Source organism: Lingula anatina, chromosome 8 (genome assembly GCF_051362555.1).
Source record: "Lingula anatina isolate TDL-2025a chromosome 8, LinAna3.0, whole genome shotgun sequence".
Taxonomy (NCBI): Eukaryota; Metazoa; Brachiopoda; class Lingulata; order Lingulida; family Lingulidae; genus Lingula; species Lingula anatina.
The window spans coordinates 17,403,805-17,425,454 of record NC_141774.1 but is presented as its reverse complement, the minus strand read 5'-3'; the positions used below and the strand labels follow the sequence as shown (position 1 = coordinate 17,425,454).

Genomic DNA, 21,650 nt, shown 5'->3' with positions numbered 1-21,650 from the left:
GCCAAGGATTTAAAACACTACACGGTATATAAACTTAAAAGGTATATAATGAAAAGGGTTTATATAAGTTCCGTACTAATTTTGTACCAAAACGTCTGCACTGACTTTCCTGGTAAACACTAGTGTGCTGTTAATTCCTCTGACATAGGGTAATAAACCAGGGCCGTAGCCTGAGCAAAATGAGGCTACGGCCCTGTAAACGCCTATCGAATCCAGTCAAAGCTTGGTCCGTTAAGCATAAATATACCGGGTACTGAGAAGGTGGTTTTTCATGTGTTATAAAATAAATAAATAAATAAATAAATAAATAAATAAATAAATAAATAGGCACATCAAATTAAGATAAAGAAAATGAAGGGAAATAAAATAATAATAAAAAACCGATAGAAAAACTCCTTACTTTATATCCTTAATGAAACGCCCGTCAAATCATTAAACAACTTTTTTATAGTTAATACCCATAGGCCTAGGCTACTGGTAGCTTAACTAGTTAAGTGCGTACACACTGAACACGAGTGCATGAAAGATAATATCGTAACGAATATTGGTAAGTCTTCCATTTTCAAAGGCAAGTTCACAGTGAAATCGTTTTGTTTAATGCTTTTCCAAGACAAGAAACGAAAGGGACGCACTTAGCAGATTAATAGCTCGCTTTGAAGTTTGTCACGTTGTGTTACTGAAAGATGGTATGAAATGCCACCTGACATCATGCAACCTGACATGACATTACAAATACTTTACCAGCTGCCTTAAGCTGTGCCATTTTGAAACTACATGTATCTACAAAATCAGTAATATAAATTCAGTTTTTTTTTCTTTCATGCTTCAATTGAAATCAATTGATTTGCTACATAAAGATAACTTTGAATATGGTAGACACATATTCACGTGTTGTTTTTGATATGTATGTTGATTTCATGCGAAAAATTGAATTGTTGAATATATATATTTTTTCTTTTTTCAATTAAAAAAATAAAATAAAAATCACAGTTGTATTAAAAAGCGTTTCGTAACAAACAAGGTCCTTAACGTTTTCCTTTTCTGGTCAAACAGGGAAGTCACTTAAAGTAAAACCATACAGAATGCAATTCGCCAAATTCCAATTGTATATACTGGCTATGTTTTGACAAATACTTTAGGTTCTGATACCTTTTCATCACTTTGTATGGTATAAAAGATAACGAACACCTTTCCTTTGGCCCAGAAACCCACGTTTCTCAGTAAAACTGACATCCAAACAATTTTCGTCGTCAGTGAAATACTATTCGCATTTTAAAACTTATTTTCATTAATGGAAAAAAATGACGAATCGTCAGTGGCCGCAGGTGCTTATGAGAGAAATTTCTTGCAATTGCTCTCCAGGCGTTGAGTGGCAATTAACAATCAAGTGTGGGCGTGGGAGTACGTTCTGTGTTTTATAGGAGAGAAAGAGAGAGAGAGATCATTGCTGCACCGAAATTACAAGCAAGGTTACTCTGGGTGGTCGGCAGTGACAACATTGGTCAATATGACAGAATAAAAACAGAAAATAAAAAGTAACGTTCAGCAGATCAGTGGCGGATTTAGGCGGTGGTGGTGGTGGGTGGGTGGGGGGGGGGGGGTCCTTTGCATCCACGGCCTGTCATTCCCCAAAAAACGCCCCCCCCCCCTTCAAATAATCTTGGATCCGCCTCTGCAGATGTTTAATGTCCGAAATATGTGTCCTAAATGATTTAAATAAATAAATAAATAAATAAATAAATAAACATATGATTCACACCCCTCATGGGCCACACAGAAAGGAAAATGCAGGATACTTACTCAGTAGAGTAGAGACTTCGCACGCAGGATGTAACCTAGACATAATTGATCAAAACTGCAACGCGATTTCGCCGAAAAAAAAATTATATATATATATTAAGACTCAATCACGTCGTGTTAAAGCAATTATTTAATGCACGCAAAATGTGAAAACCGTTGACTCTTACCTCACTAATCCTGAGAAGTGAATCGTGAGGTGCATTTGTTGTAGCACTTCACTTTCACTTGCTTGGATTGCGTTCGGTTACTTGACTCCATTTTTTCTTCATCACTCAGCAAGAGGATCTGAAAGCACTATCGCAGTGCATGGCCACGATATGGTATGAGCACTTTTATGTGTCCTTGTAAGGTTATACGCCATTTATCTATCCAAGCTTGAGAAACAAACTTAATAGTAAACTGACTCTTTTATCTAAATTAAAACCATATCTAAAATTGTAAATCAATAAAACTTTTATACATCAATGCCACGTGAAAGTAGTGATTACACTAAACATGTTTTACCTTCTTTAAATAAAGTTTATTTTCATATTTATTAGTATTATTATTATTATTATTATTATTATTATTATTATTATTATTATTATTATTATTATTATTTTGATATTAATAATAATATATTAATATTTTTATTGTAACGAACCCAAAGGCTGTATTTAAGTGTTAAATCTATTGACTCGTATTTCCTTGATTAATGGTTCTTGATATGTGTCATCTACATTTTAACTGCATCAGTATACAGTATATTCTAAGAAAAAAAAAATAGAACAAAAAAAAAAAAAAAAAAAAAAAACATTTGTAATTTCATCCAAGTCACGACAAGGGGATATGTATTGAAATGGAAAAACAATTAAGTACATGTGTCGTGTGATCAAAACAGGTACTTGACGCTAATCAAGTAACTGACAGACAACGCTAAAATATCATTCATTGGATTATTTAGCAGCGTTAGGACGGAACCTATTTTAGAATGGACAAGGAATATGACTACGCTAACAGACACCAAGTAGGAAATGTTACAATCGTGGCGTCTACTGACACCAATTAGGCCTACTTTCGTTCCACTATAATCCCGTCTGAACAGGTCTGTAGATATCTTTATATATAATAGTACACCGAAGAACAGATCTGATGAGAAACAGACTGTGGAGAGGTGTAGATGAAAGGCAGAGCAGCACTGGTAGGCCTACCAATAGCTTTTGGAACTCTTCAAGATTATATATCAATACGGTTCGTGATAGTGAAGTTGAAAGTTGGAAAGGTGTTGCATACAGTTCTATCAAAGTTGAAAGAAAAGCTCAAAGCAGCGAAGAAAAACCAAATCATACTCAAGATGGGCAGTTTTGACCTTTGTGGACAGGGTCTCACGACGATTCTCATGCTGTTGGTCTGGGCCAGATATTGCTCCGGTAAGTTTGGAACGCTGAACGGAATATTAATATTGATACGCTGTTAAAATTTATAGTCATAGAACGGTGCTTTTAAGGCGTTATTTCATTCTTTTTAACTTGATGCAATTGATATTGCAGTAGCATTTATCGCTCACGTCATAATAAAGGTGTAATCTTAAGCACAGGTAGCCAAAAATGAAATGATAAATTAATAGGTGCTGTGGTTGAAAAACATCCTTTCCTTTCACAAACATTATAAAAAATTAGATTTGTATCAAACTTTAAAAAAGTATTGTATGCACTGTAAACCCAAGACAGATAAAGAAAACATCTTTTTGACAGGTGTGCCCCAATTATCCAAACGGGATGCCGACTCGCGGGCAGAGGAAATCCTTTCGTTCCTCGACAACTTTAAAGAGAACGGAGAAGCCTTTAAGACTCCTCCCCTATTGGACGAGGAAACGAATGCTCTTCTTCTGCTCAAAAGTGCTTTCAGGTCCAAGTTTTTCCTACCAAAGAGACGGAAAATTGTCAAAAAGTTATTCAATAGTTACGGAGAGAGATATTACAGGAGATTGTGCACCCCTTATGAATACTGGACACCGTCTTGCAATAAGAATAAGAAAGAGGGGTCGCCATCTATCGACAGTTTGTGACGACTATTGTCAGACTTTGAAAACTACAAGTAAAGACAGCTCGTATAGACTGAATGAACCTACACATCAGTGGTTTTAAGAGACAATGCACATCAAATAAGAAAAGTTTAACGTAAAAATTGAGAGAAAATGAAATAAAGATACTTAACATTGAATTTGGTATTTTTCATGAATATGATTTGCTTATTAATTACTGTTCCCCTCTTAAATGGGAAATATTTTCAAGAACATGGTCATCTCTGAGAACTTGAAAAAAACTACAGCTTCAACCATCATCAGATAAAAATTCATAAATAAATTAGTAGCCTAAATAAGTACCTAAATAAACACAAACAAACAAAAGAAAAAAAATAGTCTTCAAAATAGTTTACTCAAGCTTCGTTCCTGATGGTTAAGATAACCTTAGATTAAAGGTGTTCACTAAAATGATTGTCAATTATCATGCACGCAGTAAAATTGTAGGTCACGGATAACAAAGACGGTATCAGCAAAAAAAACGGGGTCGTCATTGAACATTTATGTGAGGCCTTCACTGTAACAAAGTGAATGAAATGTAACGCCATTATTGTAACAAAATAATTGAAATGTAACACTTTTGCTGTTACAAAGTAAACGAAATGTAAAACTGCTGCTGTTACAAAGTAAATGTAATGTAACACTTTCATTTCAATGCCATACGTACGTTTGCGGGAATTGCATTGTTGCAGTATCTTGTAATGAAACCATTCGTGTGAACATGTCTATGCCCATATCAAATATTTCCCATTTAATCAGGAAATACCAGAAGCATGTTGGAAGAACAATGACGCTAGCGCACTTTAACAGGCTTGCAACAAAAAAGACACTGAGTACAAAATTGGAGTCATTTGACTCTCTAGTTAGAGTCCAGCTCCCCTTGACCCTCATGGAGTTAATTTGACTCCTATATAAGGGTCAAATTACCCCACTACCAGAGTCGTTAGACTCTCTTATCATAATCAATCACCCCCTTGACTCTCATGGAGTCAATCTGACTCTAAAATCAGAGTCAAATTACCGCGGGCCATTGTCTGGCTGACCCCTTCCACCGACTCTTTTCGCTCGCTGGACAGTACGCCTCGTTTCATTACTTGTGATGGCAGTGAGCAGACGCCGTGGAGAGAACAGTTTTCATCATCCTTTGTCAGTATAAACATTACTTTATTGGCCATAGTTTGTTTTATGCATGAACAATTGTTTTTCTGTGTGTTTCTGCATGCAGAACTTGCGCACTTATTCTTGGCCCGGGCTTTCAGTTGCACACACCCTTTATGTGATATGTTAGTATACAGTTCAGCAGGTTTTGTTTCCAGTTTGTAGGTTTGACCCGCATGTCACTGGGGAGGTACATGTATGCTAACTCGTTGGTATATATATATATATATATATATATATATATATATATATATATATATATATGTCATGCTGTTTATTACCAGATTTACAAACTGTTTGTTATAAAATATATTGCTATTTTTGCACAATGTGCGACCGACTGGGCTTGTGGGTAGAGTGTCCGCCTCCGAAGCTGGAGGGCGTGGGTTCAAATCCTTCCGGGGACATATTAGTCTTTAACAAACGTTTCCTGCTGTCTCCCAGCTTGGCACTGTTATTGTTGTATTTTTTTCACATTGTGCCAAGTAGTAAAAGATTCCTTAAAACGGGATCATGGTGACTCTTTTGTAGAGATAAATCAAGGGATGAAGGGATGTGTGAATGGATTCAATTGTGACGCTTCTCTGGGGTCTGGGATGGCTTTACTCCATCGGACTTAACTTGACTCCAAGTGGCCAAGTGGGAGTTTTTTTAGGCTCCGAGTTTGGAGTCACTTGAACTCTGATTTTATTCTCAGTGAATCTATAAGTACCTGCAACGTTTTTTTTCTACAAAAAAGGCTAACTTTTGCAAGAAATGAAATCAAGCATTCTGAACCACGACCATTGTGTGTTTTTATTCTTTCATTACATCACAACAATTGAGAGCTTAGTTTTTTTTGGTCAAATTACATTGTGACGGACTTCACCGGGATAATTACTGATAAGATGGTATTAAGTGGGTGGCATTACGTACAGGTGCACCTTACTAAGCGGCTGTGGTAAAAATAAAAGAAAAAAATTAAAATTGTAAATACAATGTGCATGTATCTATCTGAGGTGTGGTGAAATGAAAATATAAAATGGATCTTTTTACAATCTTAGATGTACTTCCGTACGAAGTAGAGTTGCGATAGCATGTGTCATGAATGCTGTAGCCTACAAATATGGTAGATGTATACTATAAAACGAAATGCGATATGATGTGAATGATGTATGAAATATAATGTACAGGATAATGGTGAGAATATCACTTTAAAAAATGAACCCAACCATTAAAATTTGAGTGCAAAAGAGACCGAGTAAATAACAATGGCGTTACCTCAACAAGGACACCATATGATGATAAATGACGGAAATAAATATTAAATTATTATTTATGACTACCGTTTAATAAGTGCTTTGTCTCTTTGCACAGTCCACATTAATATTAAGATTAATTAATCTTGATGATATTGTGGCTTGGAGTTAATCAGGGCTAACCACGTGTTGTCACCAAGGCAGTTGTCTGGGACCAAGAATCCCCAGTGTTTGGTAAAAGAACAATGCTTGCCCAGTCAGAGTGACGGGACAAGGCGTGTTTCACTGTGAAACCTAGGGCAAGGTAGACTAAGGAACAAGAATCTGTTTTTGCGCAACACTTTGGCCTCACCGCATTGTGTAGAGATGGCTCACCGCTGTCTTTCAAGGACCCTTTTATGCTCTTGACGGATGTTTTGTGTTCTGAAATATCGCTTGTCATAAATACATTGTTTGTTCATGCATCTTTGGCTGGTTTGTAATTTCAAACGAAGCACTCGGAGAGTTGTCATGAGCTGTGGAGTACGTTCAAAACCATATGCATGCTAAGTTAATCTCGACGTACGTGTCTTACTGAATAGCTGGTTGACCATAGTACTTATATGTAGACAGAATGTCTAGATTCTAGAGTGCCATGGAAAAGTACACCAATAACTGATTTTGCCAATGCATACAGAATGAATAGTTAAATTTTACCCTGTGATTAACTTGCACGGCTGGGTTGATCTTTGGGGAAAAAAAAAAAAAAAAAAAAAAAAAAAAAAAAAACAATGTTCTTTTCTGCAACACAGCGTGTATAAAAGCAATGATGTCATCTCACACAGTTAAATAGTCCGCTTGTATTCATGGATCTATTAACAGAAACTAATAACAGAAATAATCCTGTGATAAGAGGTGTCCTTTTACCCAATGCATGCCATTCTCTTGCGGTTTCAGTTTTTCTGTTAGAGATGTTTTTAATTCTAACTCGCAGTGTGAAGGCGAAAGAATGGGTAAACCTGTCACTTCTCATGATGAAAAGTACAAAAAACAAAAAATGACAAGTTTGGCGGTTCAATATATTTATTCATAATTTTTTAACTTGAATTATGGTCAAACGACATCTAAAAATTAGGGCTTCTCACCCCAAAACTATATATAAACGTAATATACAAACCCAAACATATGTAGAATTTGTGGGCCCCTGTACGAAGACCCGTTTTTTGTGCAGGCAGATCAGGGTTCAAAGTCTTTCCAATCTGATCGCTATGTCTAAGATTTAAAGCAAAATATACTGCCTTCAAGTTTTGTCCATCAAAATACATCTAAGAAGAAACTTAATTTCTCGGCCTTATAATTACATAACCGAAATTTTATTTTGTTTAAATGCAGTTTTTGTCTATAACAAGCCCAGGTTATTGGTACTGCTGCACCTTCAGGATGGTATTGGAGTCAACCACATGCTGAAATACACCCTGGCACCGCATCCCTGAAATCGTTTTTGTACCACTTGTCTTCGTGGTTATATATATATTCGACTTGAAGAGGTTTTGTTAAGTGACGTGGCTTTAAATAACAGCTGAGGATACCATTGTCATCTGTATGCAAAATTAAAATACTTGAACAGACGTTTTGCACTTAAACAACATTGAATAATGCAGATTATGTGTGACATAACACGTTGTCATTCGAGCGAGAGGTGTTCGAGACATATATACTTGTATGATATCGTAAGAGGGTGTCAGCACTCACATTCAACTTATGGTTCTATGGCAAATAAATTGCAACTGCTTGCCCTTTTTCTACATTTCTGATATACTGTATGTCACATATTGTGCAGTGCGCCATCTATATGGTGTGTGTATTGACCAAAATACCATTTTATCAAGTTAAATAAAAATAAGGGATTTGTTAATGCACGTAGGAACCTAATTTACCAGTATATATATATCACGTAAGATAGTAATTCGTTTTTATACTTAAGGTAATTTGATTCCACTCAAAACTCTTTTTATTAAGAGACACGTTTAAATCGTCGTAATGAGCCAAGTTAACCACCCATCTGTCATTTTATAGGAACCTTTCATGAGGCATTTGGCTGATATGAATGCACATACTAAGTGGATAATCCCGACATTTTTATTTTCATGTACACAGGCGTCTGTACCTGTGGATTGTTAGCAGTGCAATTGTCATTGTTAACTAATATATTATACCAACAAGGGAATTGTCAGAAGGTGTGCCTATAAACCATTAAGCCATTATCCATAAATATAGATAATTAACCAAGCAATTTCAGCTCATTTTTATCTGCATTATGCAACATAACATGACGTATTTTGTATGTGTATATAGACTTAAATGTTTAAACAACAGCTATTGTGGGGCAATGCACTTCAATTGTACAAGACACAAATCAGGGCAGATCCAGAGATATTTTCTGACAGTCTTCCAAATTATCTTTGATGATCCATCTTCAATTTTGACCGTCTGCCGACAAAAAATTATATACCCATCAATGTTAACTTGAAAATCTGACCATCTTCCGGAAGACCCAGAAGACGGCCTCAGTCCGTCCCAAATTCGTCCTGTCTAATTGACACTAAAGAACTTCAGTTTACGTCAGGTTTAAGGATTATCTTATCAGTTTAGGGAAAAATTTGGTCCCATGGAAACCCCAAGAATCGAAATGTTGCATTAATCAGAATGAATGGATTATACAACATTATGTAAACATTAGGTAATGATTTCGGAAGTGGGATAATACTTTCAAGAAAAGAGGATGGTTTTTCATTTGGATTAAGCATTTTTGAGGTTTGAAATTACAATTAAAGTTTTAATCACCCGAGCACGTGCCCTTCTCACTATGGTGCAGTCCGCTTCCATAGTAACACACTTTCTCGTTTTCATTCTTAACCGAATCAATATTAATTATAAGCCCATTACGTTGATGATAATATATAGTGAATTGTAACTGTGTGGGTAGAGGTAAAAGCATCAGTATACAGACGACCTTGACACGGGTGGTAACATGAATAATAACAAAGCCATTAATCTGTGTGAACCAATAAAGTGACTACATGTTGTAGATGGTGTAATTGTTGAACCAAACAAACAAACAAACAAACAAACAACTGTAACATTTCGTCCCACTTGATGAAAAATCTAATATTGTAAACAGAAGTACGTTGCTGATTCTTGAGCTGAAATGTAAAGTACTTGTATATCATTTTGTGTGGGTAGTTATTATACAGATAAACAACCCGGCGCCTTACATAGGCACTGGTGGTGGGCGGAAATGACATAATTAACAACGTTTCGTGAAGTACGTACCACGTCAATATACTAGTAAAATCCTGAGTTATTAAATCGATAAATAGTATATCAAACTCAAATTACAAAACAACTCCATGGTATAATGGTTGAACTTAATGTAAACAGAATACACAAATGTTAACTCTTAATACAGGGGTATAAAACGAAGAAGTAATCAAAATTAAGACTGTGTAGACTTAAAAATCACAGTGCCAAATGTTGAGGTAAAAGACTGGTAATGATAATAATACACAATGTGCTGTGGAGAAAAAGCCTGAGCTCCACTTAAAGGTGTAGGGTATCACAAAAACTATATCCGACACTCATTTGGTGATTTTAAACTAACAAAATTCACCCCTGGGTTCTTGGAAGAAAGTGCAAAGATTATAAACCAGACATACACTTTAAATACACGAACTAAGATCCACTTAATAAAAGACCTAACATCTGTCCGTATTTGGTTACATTTGACCATATTTGGTGAAATATTTGACAAATTAACACTAAAACTATATTTTTTAAAAAATAAAGGTGTTTTCTGGTATCATAGGTAACTATCCTGTTACTTCTTAGAAGGAAGTACACACCAGTAAATCCGGAGTTGAACGGTTTAGGGTTCAACGAGTGTAATGACTGAGCACAAAGCACTGTTTATAAGACATAAATGTTTTCCAAGTGGCGACCTCCAACACCGCCTAAATATTCCGATTCATTGGTTAAACGCGACAAAGAGCGCTGGAACAAAACTAAGCGTAACGGACCAAAAAACATTCGTGTACAATAAAAACAGGCTGGCTCAGCCCATAATGGATATCTCTCACTGCTTAAAACACTCACAACCACGATGAAATGATGAAAGGGAGCAATCATGATGAGTAGATTAGTAGGAGATGAGGTATTTTGGGTAATAAGTCAAAAATAAATAAATAAATAAATAAATAAATAAATAAATAAATAAATAAATATGCTCGTTTGTTGAACTCTCTGCATCAAACGCTTCACATATCTTTATGGAATAGATCAAAATAAGAAGAAAAAGAAAAAGAGAAAGGACAAAAGTACAGTAAACGGACACTGCACTCACGCCACTCAAGTACTATTAATTTTTTTCTATTTGCAAATATGAAAACATTAATGCCTTTCACTTCCTTTCTCCCTTCAACAGCCCCCCCCCCCCAAAAAAAAATGGATTGAAATTTTCAGAAATTTTCGGCTATATATTCAGTTCTCATCACAGTAAATAACTTGAATATTTCCCAAAATCCGTCTAAATTGGAAAAGGAAGATATAAGAGCAATGGAAGAGGAAACTTGACCTTACTGACCTCATCGATCAATAGCAATATATTTATCTTTGCTATCAAGAACGAAATCCATTCATACTCCTTGTGATCCACGTAACATAGTAAATACTATAAAACATGCCAAGCATTAATATACTGAGGTAAAAAAAACGTCAAAAACACCAGTGGGTAATTTAAAATGATACCCCAATGTCCAACAATTCAAATAACCAATTTTCATAACCAACTAGGTAGAATATCACCAACCACTTACATGTTAGTTCAAAAAAGTGGACTTAACTACACATGGAAGTGCAGGGGGGGGGGGGGGGGAGTTGTAAACGTGTAGCTTCGATAAACCAAGTACCAGTCTTAACCAGTTAAGCTCAACGCCCGAAAACAAAACAATCGTTGTCAATATAGTATGCATTACAATCTATTTCCCGGTGCAATGGTTATACGACTGCCATTAAAAACATGTGCACTAGTATTACGGAATGCATGCGTCATGTATATTGACATGTGCGGTTGGTCAAAAGTCAGAAATAGCCACAAACATAGCAAGGTGCGATCCCTAAATTGTTGACCTCTACAACAGGACCGAAAAAAATCAAAATGTGCCACTGGAATGCATTGTTGTCATAACAGAAACCTCTCTTATAGATATTATTTCATGGGAAAATCGAAACGACGATGTTAGACCGTATTTCAAGAAGTTCATAGTCACCCACAGCGCACAAACTCTGTATTGTAAAATAAAAACGTTTTAAGACATTGCCGAAGTGAAGATTTGTTTTATACAAAACCGTAATAAATACAGAAATAAAAATCACACATTAAAAATAACGATAAAAAAAATTGCCTTCTTTGTCCGATGGGAGTAACGTGAAAACAATTATGATTTTTTAATTTTATTAGAAAAATATAATCCAAAAGATTTCTTAGAATGTTTTAAAAGCATCTGATGTCCGACATTCAAAGTATTGCAGCGCACCGGGGCACACTTAACAAAACAGCACTGTATTGACATTAATCATGTGAACATTTATGAATGATAATAATGATATCAAATAAAAAAGATAAATAAATTAAATTAAATTTAAAGATAAATGCATTTAAATAAATAAATAAATAAATAAATAAATAAATAAATAAATAAATAAATAAATAAATAAATAAATATACTTTGACGTAAAAATAGATTCGCACCTGCTGGACCATTAATATCCAAAACAAAGTTCTTCCGTCAACTATATACATTACAGAGTTTACGCACAAATTAAGCAATTTGAATTATTTCAAAAATGTATGAAACGATGTCCAGTTATAAAAACAACCAACACCTGCATATTCAGCGTGGTCATTCTTAGAAAAGCCCCGCCTACCTCCGCCAAGTGCGTAAAGGTTGCGGTCAGTTTGAGGAAATATTACTCATAATTTGCTTTGGACATACGCACCACTCAGGGAAAAACTAACTGTAAACACGTTTTGTGTTTGAAATACAAAAAAGCCAACAGGTGAAACGCAATGAAATATCACGGCAGGGAAACTATTCAAAACACGTGGAGCGTGGCCCTCATAACTCCACAATAACAATTCATAGACTGGCTTATAACGTAGATGCCGGCACGTAAAATAATAAAACCTCAAAATTAATAACAAATAATTACCGAAAGCAAACAAGCAATGCCATAATATCAAGGAAATTAAATATCAAAATGATAAAAAAAATCAGAACCTATGAAGCGTTTGTCCCTCATATGACCGACGCAATTTTTTACTTTAATAAATCAAAAACCAACAAGTGATTTAATATTTCACACCAAACCGTACTACCAAACAAACCGTTGCGGTTCATTCGGGTTCTTGACGCATGACCACTGAAGTCCGCACGTAACTGACACCACATATTACCCTGTAACTGGTGAAATTATTGGTTTCATATTTCAAAACACTCTTTTGCTGAATCACGTTTTTCTTAGTATGCCCATTTCATTCATACCGCTCTGAATGGGAGTAAACAATAGCGCCCAGCTCAATAATAATATTGACGTGTTTATGCCAAACAGATGGTACTTGATGGCGATAGGTATGTAAAGTCCGGAATTAAGGTTTGACATTTTGTCCTGAGAATAAATTACAAAAATGGGAAAACTGCACTAATTAGAGAAATACAGACTTGACATTTAATATGGAATATTTTTTTCGAAAAATTTTTTCATCAGTTTTTTCCCATTTTGCTGACTGATAAATGAAAATAAGGATTAAAATCGTGTTTTAATAACTTTAAATTATCTCTTTGATGTCATTGTGACATCAGTTCATTAATGGAATTCGCCAGAGAAGCAAACAAAAACACATTGCCTGTTCTATGTCATACGACTTCCATTAAAAGAGATATTTTGGATATCCATATTTTCCAAATTATGGTCTGTAAAAAGGTAATACGCTCCACAAAAGACCCTCATGTCAGTTGCTAGTCACAGTAATGGTCGCTGTTACGCCTGGCCTCTTCGTGGCTGTTGCCAGAGCTCTCAAGCAGCAAGGCATTCCTTGGGGGTAGGTTTTTAGAGTTCAATCTGGAATAGCATTCCAGGCATCGGTCTAAAATTGTCCAATCTGGTCCAGTTTTGTTGTAGGACATGTAGGCAGTTGATTGGCGAGTAATGGTCTACCGAAATATTGTCTATGTGGTTTAAATGTAGCGATTTTGATGACCAGGGTAGCTGCTCATTCCCTTGGTTCTGTAAGTTATCTGCTATTAAAAGTGCTCTGTGTGAACCTGCAACCTCATCGTGCAACCTAGAATTGTTCCTAAGGTGCCCCCTATCAAATGCTAGTCAAGTGGTTCCGAGATTATTCCTTAATTTGATCTGGTTCAGGTTTTCGTCGTTGACTACCATTGGTGTTTTGGCACCAATGTGGTATCTACTCCAAATACTGACGCTGTCAATCGCCCTTGTCACTTTAGACCCAGCATATGCTTCGTCGTAGGCCTTTTCTGGATATCTGTAAACTCTGTTTTGACTAATTGGGCGGTACAGGTGAAATCTGACCCCAATAAAGAAAGCCACGCAGTTTCAGTGTTCTACCCAGAAACGGTCATGGCCCCTAATTCATTAGAGAAACAGACGACGATGTTTTGCTGTATACAGTTGGTGCCTCGGAGGTCGTTTGGTGTTCTTACCTGCTAAAAGCAGTTTTGTGTTCGCTAAGGGCTTTGAAAAACGCATTTTAGTGGCAATTTACCCCTCGTTCTGAACGGACTAAGTGTTTTCTGTTTATTTGCAGCAGCGTATCCCGAAAGACAGTGGGTCCTGTACCCTGTAGGTAAGATTTTGATACATTGGGGGTGACCTCTGTGTAGGTACATCAGTCTGGGCATTACTCTATAAAACTTTGGGGACCGTTCCGTTTGGCGCTATGATCTGTCTGGTTATGTCTGTCTTTTTCGGGCCATTCTGCCTTAGATTAACAAATTTGTAATGCACTACTTGACTCATCTTATGCACTGCAAAACTGACCGCTTGCATGCAAAATTTCAAATTCTTCTATGCAGTAGTTGCCGAAATATGGATACTTTTTTGACAGAACCAAGCTTTGCCTAAGCAAAGCTTTGATCAGCCCAAAGTAACACTACCCAATTAAATCACTGCAAATTACATAATGTAGCAGCGCAACAGGCATGAAAGTCAGTTAATTGGTAGAGACACACCTGACTACACACTTTTACATTCACAAATCTTATATGAGATCGGAATTTTTTGAAAAAAGAACGTATTTTTACCTAGGTATACCTTCGAAACTGAAATATTCCATATTAAATGTCAAGTCTGTATATTTACCTGTTTGACGCCCCGCTGTTGCAAAAGCATTTTGCCAGAAGATTTAGCACTTACGCGTGTTTAGACTATTAAATAAATCCACATGGCTCAGTCAAGGTGCGAAGTAGAATCAGCATGATGGGCAGTTATATTGATAATTGATTATAACAATGATGAAGATAATGACAAAAAGGAACATCATGATAATTCAAGAAATGATTGAACAGTTTACAAGTTACGAGAAGTGTTTATTAGCAGGTGATTAATCTCCGCTTCACTTTACCTGTCACTTTTATAGGTGCAAAAAGTCAGATTATATACAAAAAACACTTGCATTATTCTTTCCCTTGGTTCCAATATAGCAATAAAAAGCCTTTCATATCTTCTTTGGAGCTGCACAGTAACAGAAAATTCCAAATTGGCAAAGAGACTTTATTTTTCTATCGCAGGCGGTTAAATGCCCCAATCCCTCAGCGGAGGCAGAGGCGTTTCCAGGGTTTGAACGAAGCCTTAACTACCCCCGGTAATTCATCGCCTAACGATGTCGAATAAAGATGATCATCAGGGGTATGGCATACCGTTGAAGCAAGATTTGTAATATACCTTGATGCAACATATATAAACACTCGTGAAACCTAACAATGGAGGTTATCCAGTCGTTGTACATGTACCTGATTTAAAAAAATATAAAATGCAATATAAAAAAATCGAAAATTACAATGCTGCAGCTGCAATGCAGGTACGTATTTGATTCTCACTTTTTTTATTCCACTGCAAACTGCATTTCAATATTGTCGTGCTCAAATTTGCAAATCTTCTGAATAAAAACGTTTTACAAGATTTTACCAGATTTAATGCAGGCTTGGATAATTTTTACATTTCTTCATTATTTGTATTTATGTGTGAACGGTCCAGTGAGGTAGGGCGTCTAGGGTTCAAAATGCCCAGCTTGTCAAATAGCCATTGTATTCATAGTTAACATTTAGACATCGGCTATACGCAAGTAAATTTTAACCCTAATATTCAGTGCACTCCTGTAAAACCAGTCACGTTCCCGAATCCACATCTACATACATAACTAGATAACATATCCCTGCTTCCTGTATACCAAATAACCAACACATGCAAGCTGCAACAGGGGCGCGGCAAAACTCGAACTAAGCTCGAACCAGATCTTCCACAAGTCTACACGGCCCTCTCTCCGGCACGTCACAAACCCAGTACAAGACTCTGACGTCATCTGGAGGTCTGAAGTACTGGATGCTCGGGAACCGTGACGGTAAACCGTCCGTGTCATTATTCATTCTCCAGTCTGTATAATGGCCCTGTGTAATGGACACGTTTGTGAGAATTTAATGGAGCTAAACCACATCCGCTCCCAGACAGATAAAAAGACGGGGGTATGGTCAGAAACAAGTCAGAACAAAGCTCAAGTTGGATTGCTTGACAATAAACCTGTGGAAGAACTAGACTATAGGGATTAGAGGTACACGTGAAGGATCAGTAATTGCAGCAAAGCGTTACGTTTAAAGTTTTTGTACGTTTAAAGTTTTTGTAAACTTCAGCATTCGGGGACGCTGTATCTAGAAGGTTGCTAAGGACGCTTAGTGAAAACTCTCTGCGTATTGAGAAGCAGCATCAGATAACTGTTCCATAACCCATAAATTTTTTTAAGAAACACCTGTTGGTGTGCGAAGTGAGAAGGAAGACCAGGAAGTATGCGACCAGGAAGTTGGCCAAGCTGGGCATTGGCAGCCACTTGCTTGTTGTGGAGTTTTCTCCTTGTAGGAAGCGTTCTGGGGAACCCAATTACGATGGCAGATGACGTGAGTTGTAGCTTTAACTATATTATGTTTATTATGTTTTTTTTTACTTTCCTGTAAGCTTATTCATTGACAATTATCAAATTTAAACAACAACGAGTTGTCAAGAACAAGTGACACAGAATGGGTTTAAGTCATGAAATTCATACAGTTCATTATTCATTTTGTGTGCTGTATGAACACCTGGCCGTATTTGCAATTTAGTGTCATAAATTTAAAAAAAAAAACTCCACACGTAGTTCAAGCAGGCGGCAGATTGGCTTGTCTGAATTTAGGGCGCCATTACACAATTAAGCACGTCTTGTCTTTATAGCAAATTTGATGAAAATGACAAAAAAAAACTTACAAAAAGGAAAGGTAATCTTTGTGAACGTGAGAAATTGGACATACGCGGGGAAATCGTGAAACCAGCACCCACAACAGGTGTCTTGTGTTTTCTCCCAGAAGACCACACAACCAAATCCAGGGCTGCAAGGCTTTCAAATGAAAAAAAGTTTGAGAAATTATGCAAGCTGGCTTACAAATTCGTAAACCATATCCCTCAAATTAACAGAAAGTAAAAAGCACCAACACGACAGAGATCACCTTCATAAAGCAAGCTTTAAGGTTTATGGCCTCCAGCTCCATTCACAAAACGTCGCGGTGTAGTGCGCTCGATCAAAACCGCGGCATGAAGCGCGTCGCTCTTTGCCCCGGCAATGGCATCTTGGGGGGAAAATGGGGTCTGAGGGAGACCACTATGCTTTTCAAATATACATTAATGACTGCAAGGTGCATTCAAAACGCTTAGGCCCAAACGAGCATTTTAGATGTAGTTAAATGCTTGCTATTAGCATCGGTATAACCGAGACGCCAGTGTTTGTTAGGATGCACCGTTTTTAGGTAGGAAGTGTTGGGAAGTATGCTGTTTTAGGTCTATTCATGGCACTTGGGATGTCTTTTTTAGCAAGACAAGAACCAAGGCAAGAACAATGTTCTTAAAATGCTAAACCAATAAAGTACTCAAACAGGATAATTTCTGTTTCGCAGTTAAAATATGCCCCGTGTAAGAAAACACAGCACACCTTCTTTTAAACATTCATCAATTTTTAGTTATTTTTACAGTAATTAACGCTCAGTATATTTGCGGCACTTCGTGACAACATATGTTTTATTCATCGTTAACAGAATAATTAAGTTCGCACACCTTTTAGTGTCTGATGAATGAACTCGGTTAAGGGCACCGCTGGGTGTTAGAGAAGTGTCATTTAATTAAATGTATTCAAATATATTTCCCTCATCCCAGCATAGTCACCAGTGTAGGTGATTTGATGTTGTAACTTGTTGTATTTAAAAGCAATGAAAGTCTGGCTACTGGGGTTTGGTCCAATAAAGAGGACGAGTGTGAGACGAAACTGCAGGGAATTCATCATGCTAAAATCGGCGTTCGCCCGTATAGCATAATGTGAAACGCCCTTTTAAACGAGTATCTAAGAGAGTCAAAGTACATTCGTCCTTGCTGAAACTTTTAAAGTAAATTAAGACATCAATGTCTTTTACTCAAATGCAATTTTGCTTGATAAATTCATGTTTTTGTGACATTGTATAAAAAAGTAAAATCTACACGTCAATTATCCTCCTCTTCGAATGAGCATAGAACGTAACAAACCTAGAACGTAACAAACCTAGAACGTTAAAATGCGAATGAACCCAAATTAATTCAAGTTCTATGACGTCATAACAAAAACCAAAACAAAAGATGAGGTAAAAGTTGATTTGCAGTTGGCACGGAATAAAGGAATGCATTTTCATGGAAACAAGGATCGAACGTGGGACGATAATTTAAGCAGGTGAAACGTATCTAAATAAATTTGATTAAATTACCGTGTCACAGACAAAAACATAAACAAAGAAAGCCATGAATTACTTGGTTTCGGAAACTATAACGCAAACAATTACCACAAATCATACATGAAACTGATGGGTACTAATGTCCTAACTCCAATAATATTCAAATTACTGTCAATTATTTTAAAATTTTGCAAATGATATCTCATTAAAATTGTCGTCTGCGTTCAGCCCGGTGAATAGTCGCACCCATCAACCCCGCGTTAACGGACAAAAGGATAGTTAAACAGCTCATTAAACTCCTTGTGATAGCTTAATGAGAACGAAGTATGAAAGAAATAAAGATAATCTGTCTCCATTTGATATGAAAATCAACCATCCCTTTCCCATAATGGCACTAATTTCTGGTTCTGTTAAGTTTGGAATTATCATTTGTATTATACATGACATGGGTCTGCATTGTGTATGAAGTGTTCTCACAGGATAGGCAACGGTAAATCTGTTCATTTAAAAGCATATGTTCATAAAGTTGTATTAAATGTGATGTTTCACTGTGCAACTTGTCACATACTATATATATATTAGTATTCAGTATAATCACCGCTAGAGTATAGGAGAGAAATGTAGCTTAAAAATAAGTCTTAATCTAGATTCATGTCATACTATCATACAGTCGTAATAGTCAGGCAAGCCAAATAAATGATAGAATGCACCCAAACCGTACACACTAGCAAGACATTATAAAAATGAATGAGAAGCACGTGCTTTCATTAATCACAGGCTGATGATTCCCGTCTTCCTAGTTTACCGCTTGTACTAGTAGAAGAATAAAACGACTTTCTCGTAAGATTGACACGCTAAAAATGACCCCAGGTCAAGACAGAAAGTCCATCTTTTAAATAACTTACTTATCAACCTTACAATGTACCTTGCGTCCTGTTTATATATTGAGGATTGATACCCATGTCGTCATTACGCTATACCTAAGGTTAGCGGTTCACCTTCTGTTGTTTCAAAACCAGCTGAAGCCGTTGTGAAATCGAACAACGTCCATGCTTTGCAAAATTATTGTCAATCATGTTGTACAGAATGCGACACTTTCGAAACGCCATTTCTTTGTCAAATTACACATGAATAATTAACCCATTTGTATAGCCAATATTTGGTGTTATTTCTTAAAATGTAATCTTCCTCATTGGTGACCCATATAGTGTTTTTGATGTGAAGCGCTATGCCACCATTGACGTCAGTTCTGGGCAGTTATCTCATTGGAGGCATCTTTATGTTCTTTTTTTCCTTTGTACCCTAGCGCTGTCTAGTGCACTTTTTTATATCTTTTTGTTGCGTCTTTTGTTTTAAAGTAGAACTAATTGGATGGGTTGGATGAAAATATTCCAATTTTGAAATAATCACCCGAGGTCAGTCACAACATATTTGTTTGTAATATCACGTACGTTGGGGTATACTTTGAAACTGTGGAGAAGCCAGATCTTATGAAGACATTAACATAATGTCCATGCTGTAATTCAACGATCTGTAAGCCAGTTATTACATGTATCTGTGGTTGCACGGGGATAGAGATCGTAAACAAGCTATTGTCCATATTTTCACACTAAGGTTATATATGCGTACGTCAATTTTGTCGTTAAAAAGGACAACAATCCCGGAAGATACCTGCACGTGTTAGAGGGGTCAAGGTAACGCGTTAAAACCTTGAACTTATATCATACACTTACCATAAAGAAATATGTTCATACCCACATTTTATTGTAGCAAAGCCAACGGCACGAATAAACAACCTTAACGCGTTAGACCAATGATATCTGAGGCAAGAATGGTGATTTGTGCAACTTAAAAGCCTGTCGACAGTAAACCGTTGCAAAGATATGCAAAAATGAAAACATCGAATTCATAGGATCTTTTAAGATTAAATTAAGTTATAGATTGAAATGAACGTTCACTTTAATTTTTGGCATTATTGATCGCCAGTGTTGTAACCATGCAGTTTCTATCAAAGAGGTTCGATTTCGACAAAAATAGCCACCAAATAATCCCCTTGAATTGTACATTACTGCACAACGCTGAACCCATCTGTAATTAAACCATGTCAAGCGAACCTCCCCCAACATAAAAGCCCTCATCTAAAACCCCACAACTTTACAGCGTCAAATGTTCCGTTTTATGTTGCAATATTGCCATGGTTTTTGAAGGCATGTTTTAAGGGTCCACGCTGAAGGTTCTTTGATAGCAAGTGAAATGGCCTATAAAAGAGGACTAAGGTCGCGGAGACCACCCTTTGCGGCTTCCCATCACAAACATCAGTGCAAGAGAATATTACCCTGGCGTTCAACTGTTTTGTGAACCAAGTCTTTTGGGTGCCTCATGGAGCTGGTAGAAGAACTAACGAAGCGTGCACTGATGCGAATTTGCAAACCGTTATTTCGATAAAAATGCAATGAGACGCTGAAACTGTAGCACATATATCTGTACGAAACATGCAATAAAACGTGAAATAAAGAGCCTGGAATTTCATACGACCTTCAGATAATAACTCACGCAATTTTGTTCACAGAAAATGCGTCACAAGCATTGTTATACACCTAATTCTAAATGGTTGGACCGAATCTATATCTTAATGGTTAAACGGCCGTACAGAAATGTGCTAAGCATGGAAGAGATGGACGGTGGCACCCAATTAAGGCGGGAGCGTTGCACCACATTGTAATTTGTAAGCACACAGCACATTCTCAGGGGATACAGGGTGACGCGTTTTATCCTCATTGAGGACGTCACCAGAACGAATTCAAGAACTAGTTCATGCTTAAGGACGTGACACAGAAACCCTTAATGATCTGACCCCTAACGCCACAACTCTGCAAGTTATGCGTTTTATCTTTGACTAATAAGTCACAAGCGAGAAGGTATGCGGGCATCGGCGGTGCCTGGATGGGGATTTTCGGTGCGAAAGTTTGTTATGGTCAATTCTGCCCTTAGTGACCATGGTGTACATATATCTTTGAAGACGAATCTGCCCGCTTGTAAAGAGCTATAAAAGAACTTGGTTTTTCATTTTAGCAGCTTCACAAAATTTTGATTTAGGAATATATTTTTTAATTAGAATTTAAATCTACAAGGGAATAAACAATTAAAATAAATAAACTGAAAATAGTGAAACACTTTGACATTGCAGAACATTCGAAGCAATACCTATAACACAATAGTGTTTTGCTGAAATGAAAGGCACCTTTCTTGGAGTCAAGAAATGAAAAAGGGGCGATACCATATCATATCATATCATATCATATATTTTTCCATATAAATGACAATATGGGAAATATCTTT

The 21,650-nt window shown here is 36.6% G+C and overlaps 1 protein-coding gene across 1 annotated transcript; it reads left to right on the top strand.

Annotated features, from left to right (window-relative positions):
* Nucleotides 1–2,945: 2,945 nt before the first annotated feature.
* LOC147760496 (uncharacterized) lies at nucleotides 2,946–3,867 on the top strand. Its single transcript, XM_087018823.1, has 2 exons — nucleotides 2,946–3,209; nucleotides 3,534–3,867. Exons 1-2 carry the CDS (start codon nucleotides 2,960–2,962, stop codon nucleotides 3,845–3,847), a joined length of 564 nt encoding a protein of 187 aa, XP_086874949.1. The 5' UTR covers nucleotides 2,946–2,959; the 3' UTR covers nucleotides 3,848–3,867.
* Nucleotides 3,868–21,650: the final 17,783 nt, after the last annotated feature.

Bases quoted from the DNA above. Each gene is read 5' to 3' on its own strand.
- LOC147760496 (XM_087018823.1), top strand. From the start codon at position 2,960: ATGAAAGGCAGAGCAGCACTGGTAGGCCTACCAATAGCTTTTGGAACT. The intron at 3,210-3,533 runs GTAAGTTTGGAA...TCTTTTTGACAG, and splicing joins CTGGGCCAGATATTGCTCCG to GTGTGCCCCAATTATCCAAA.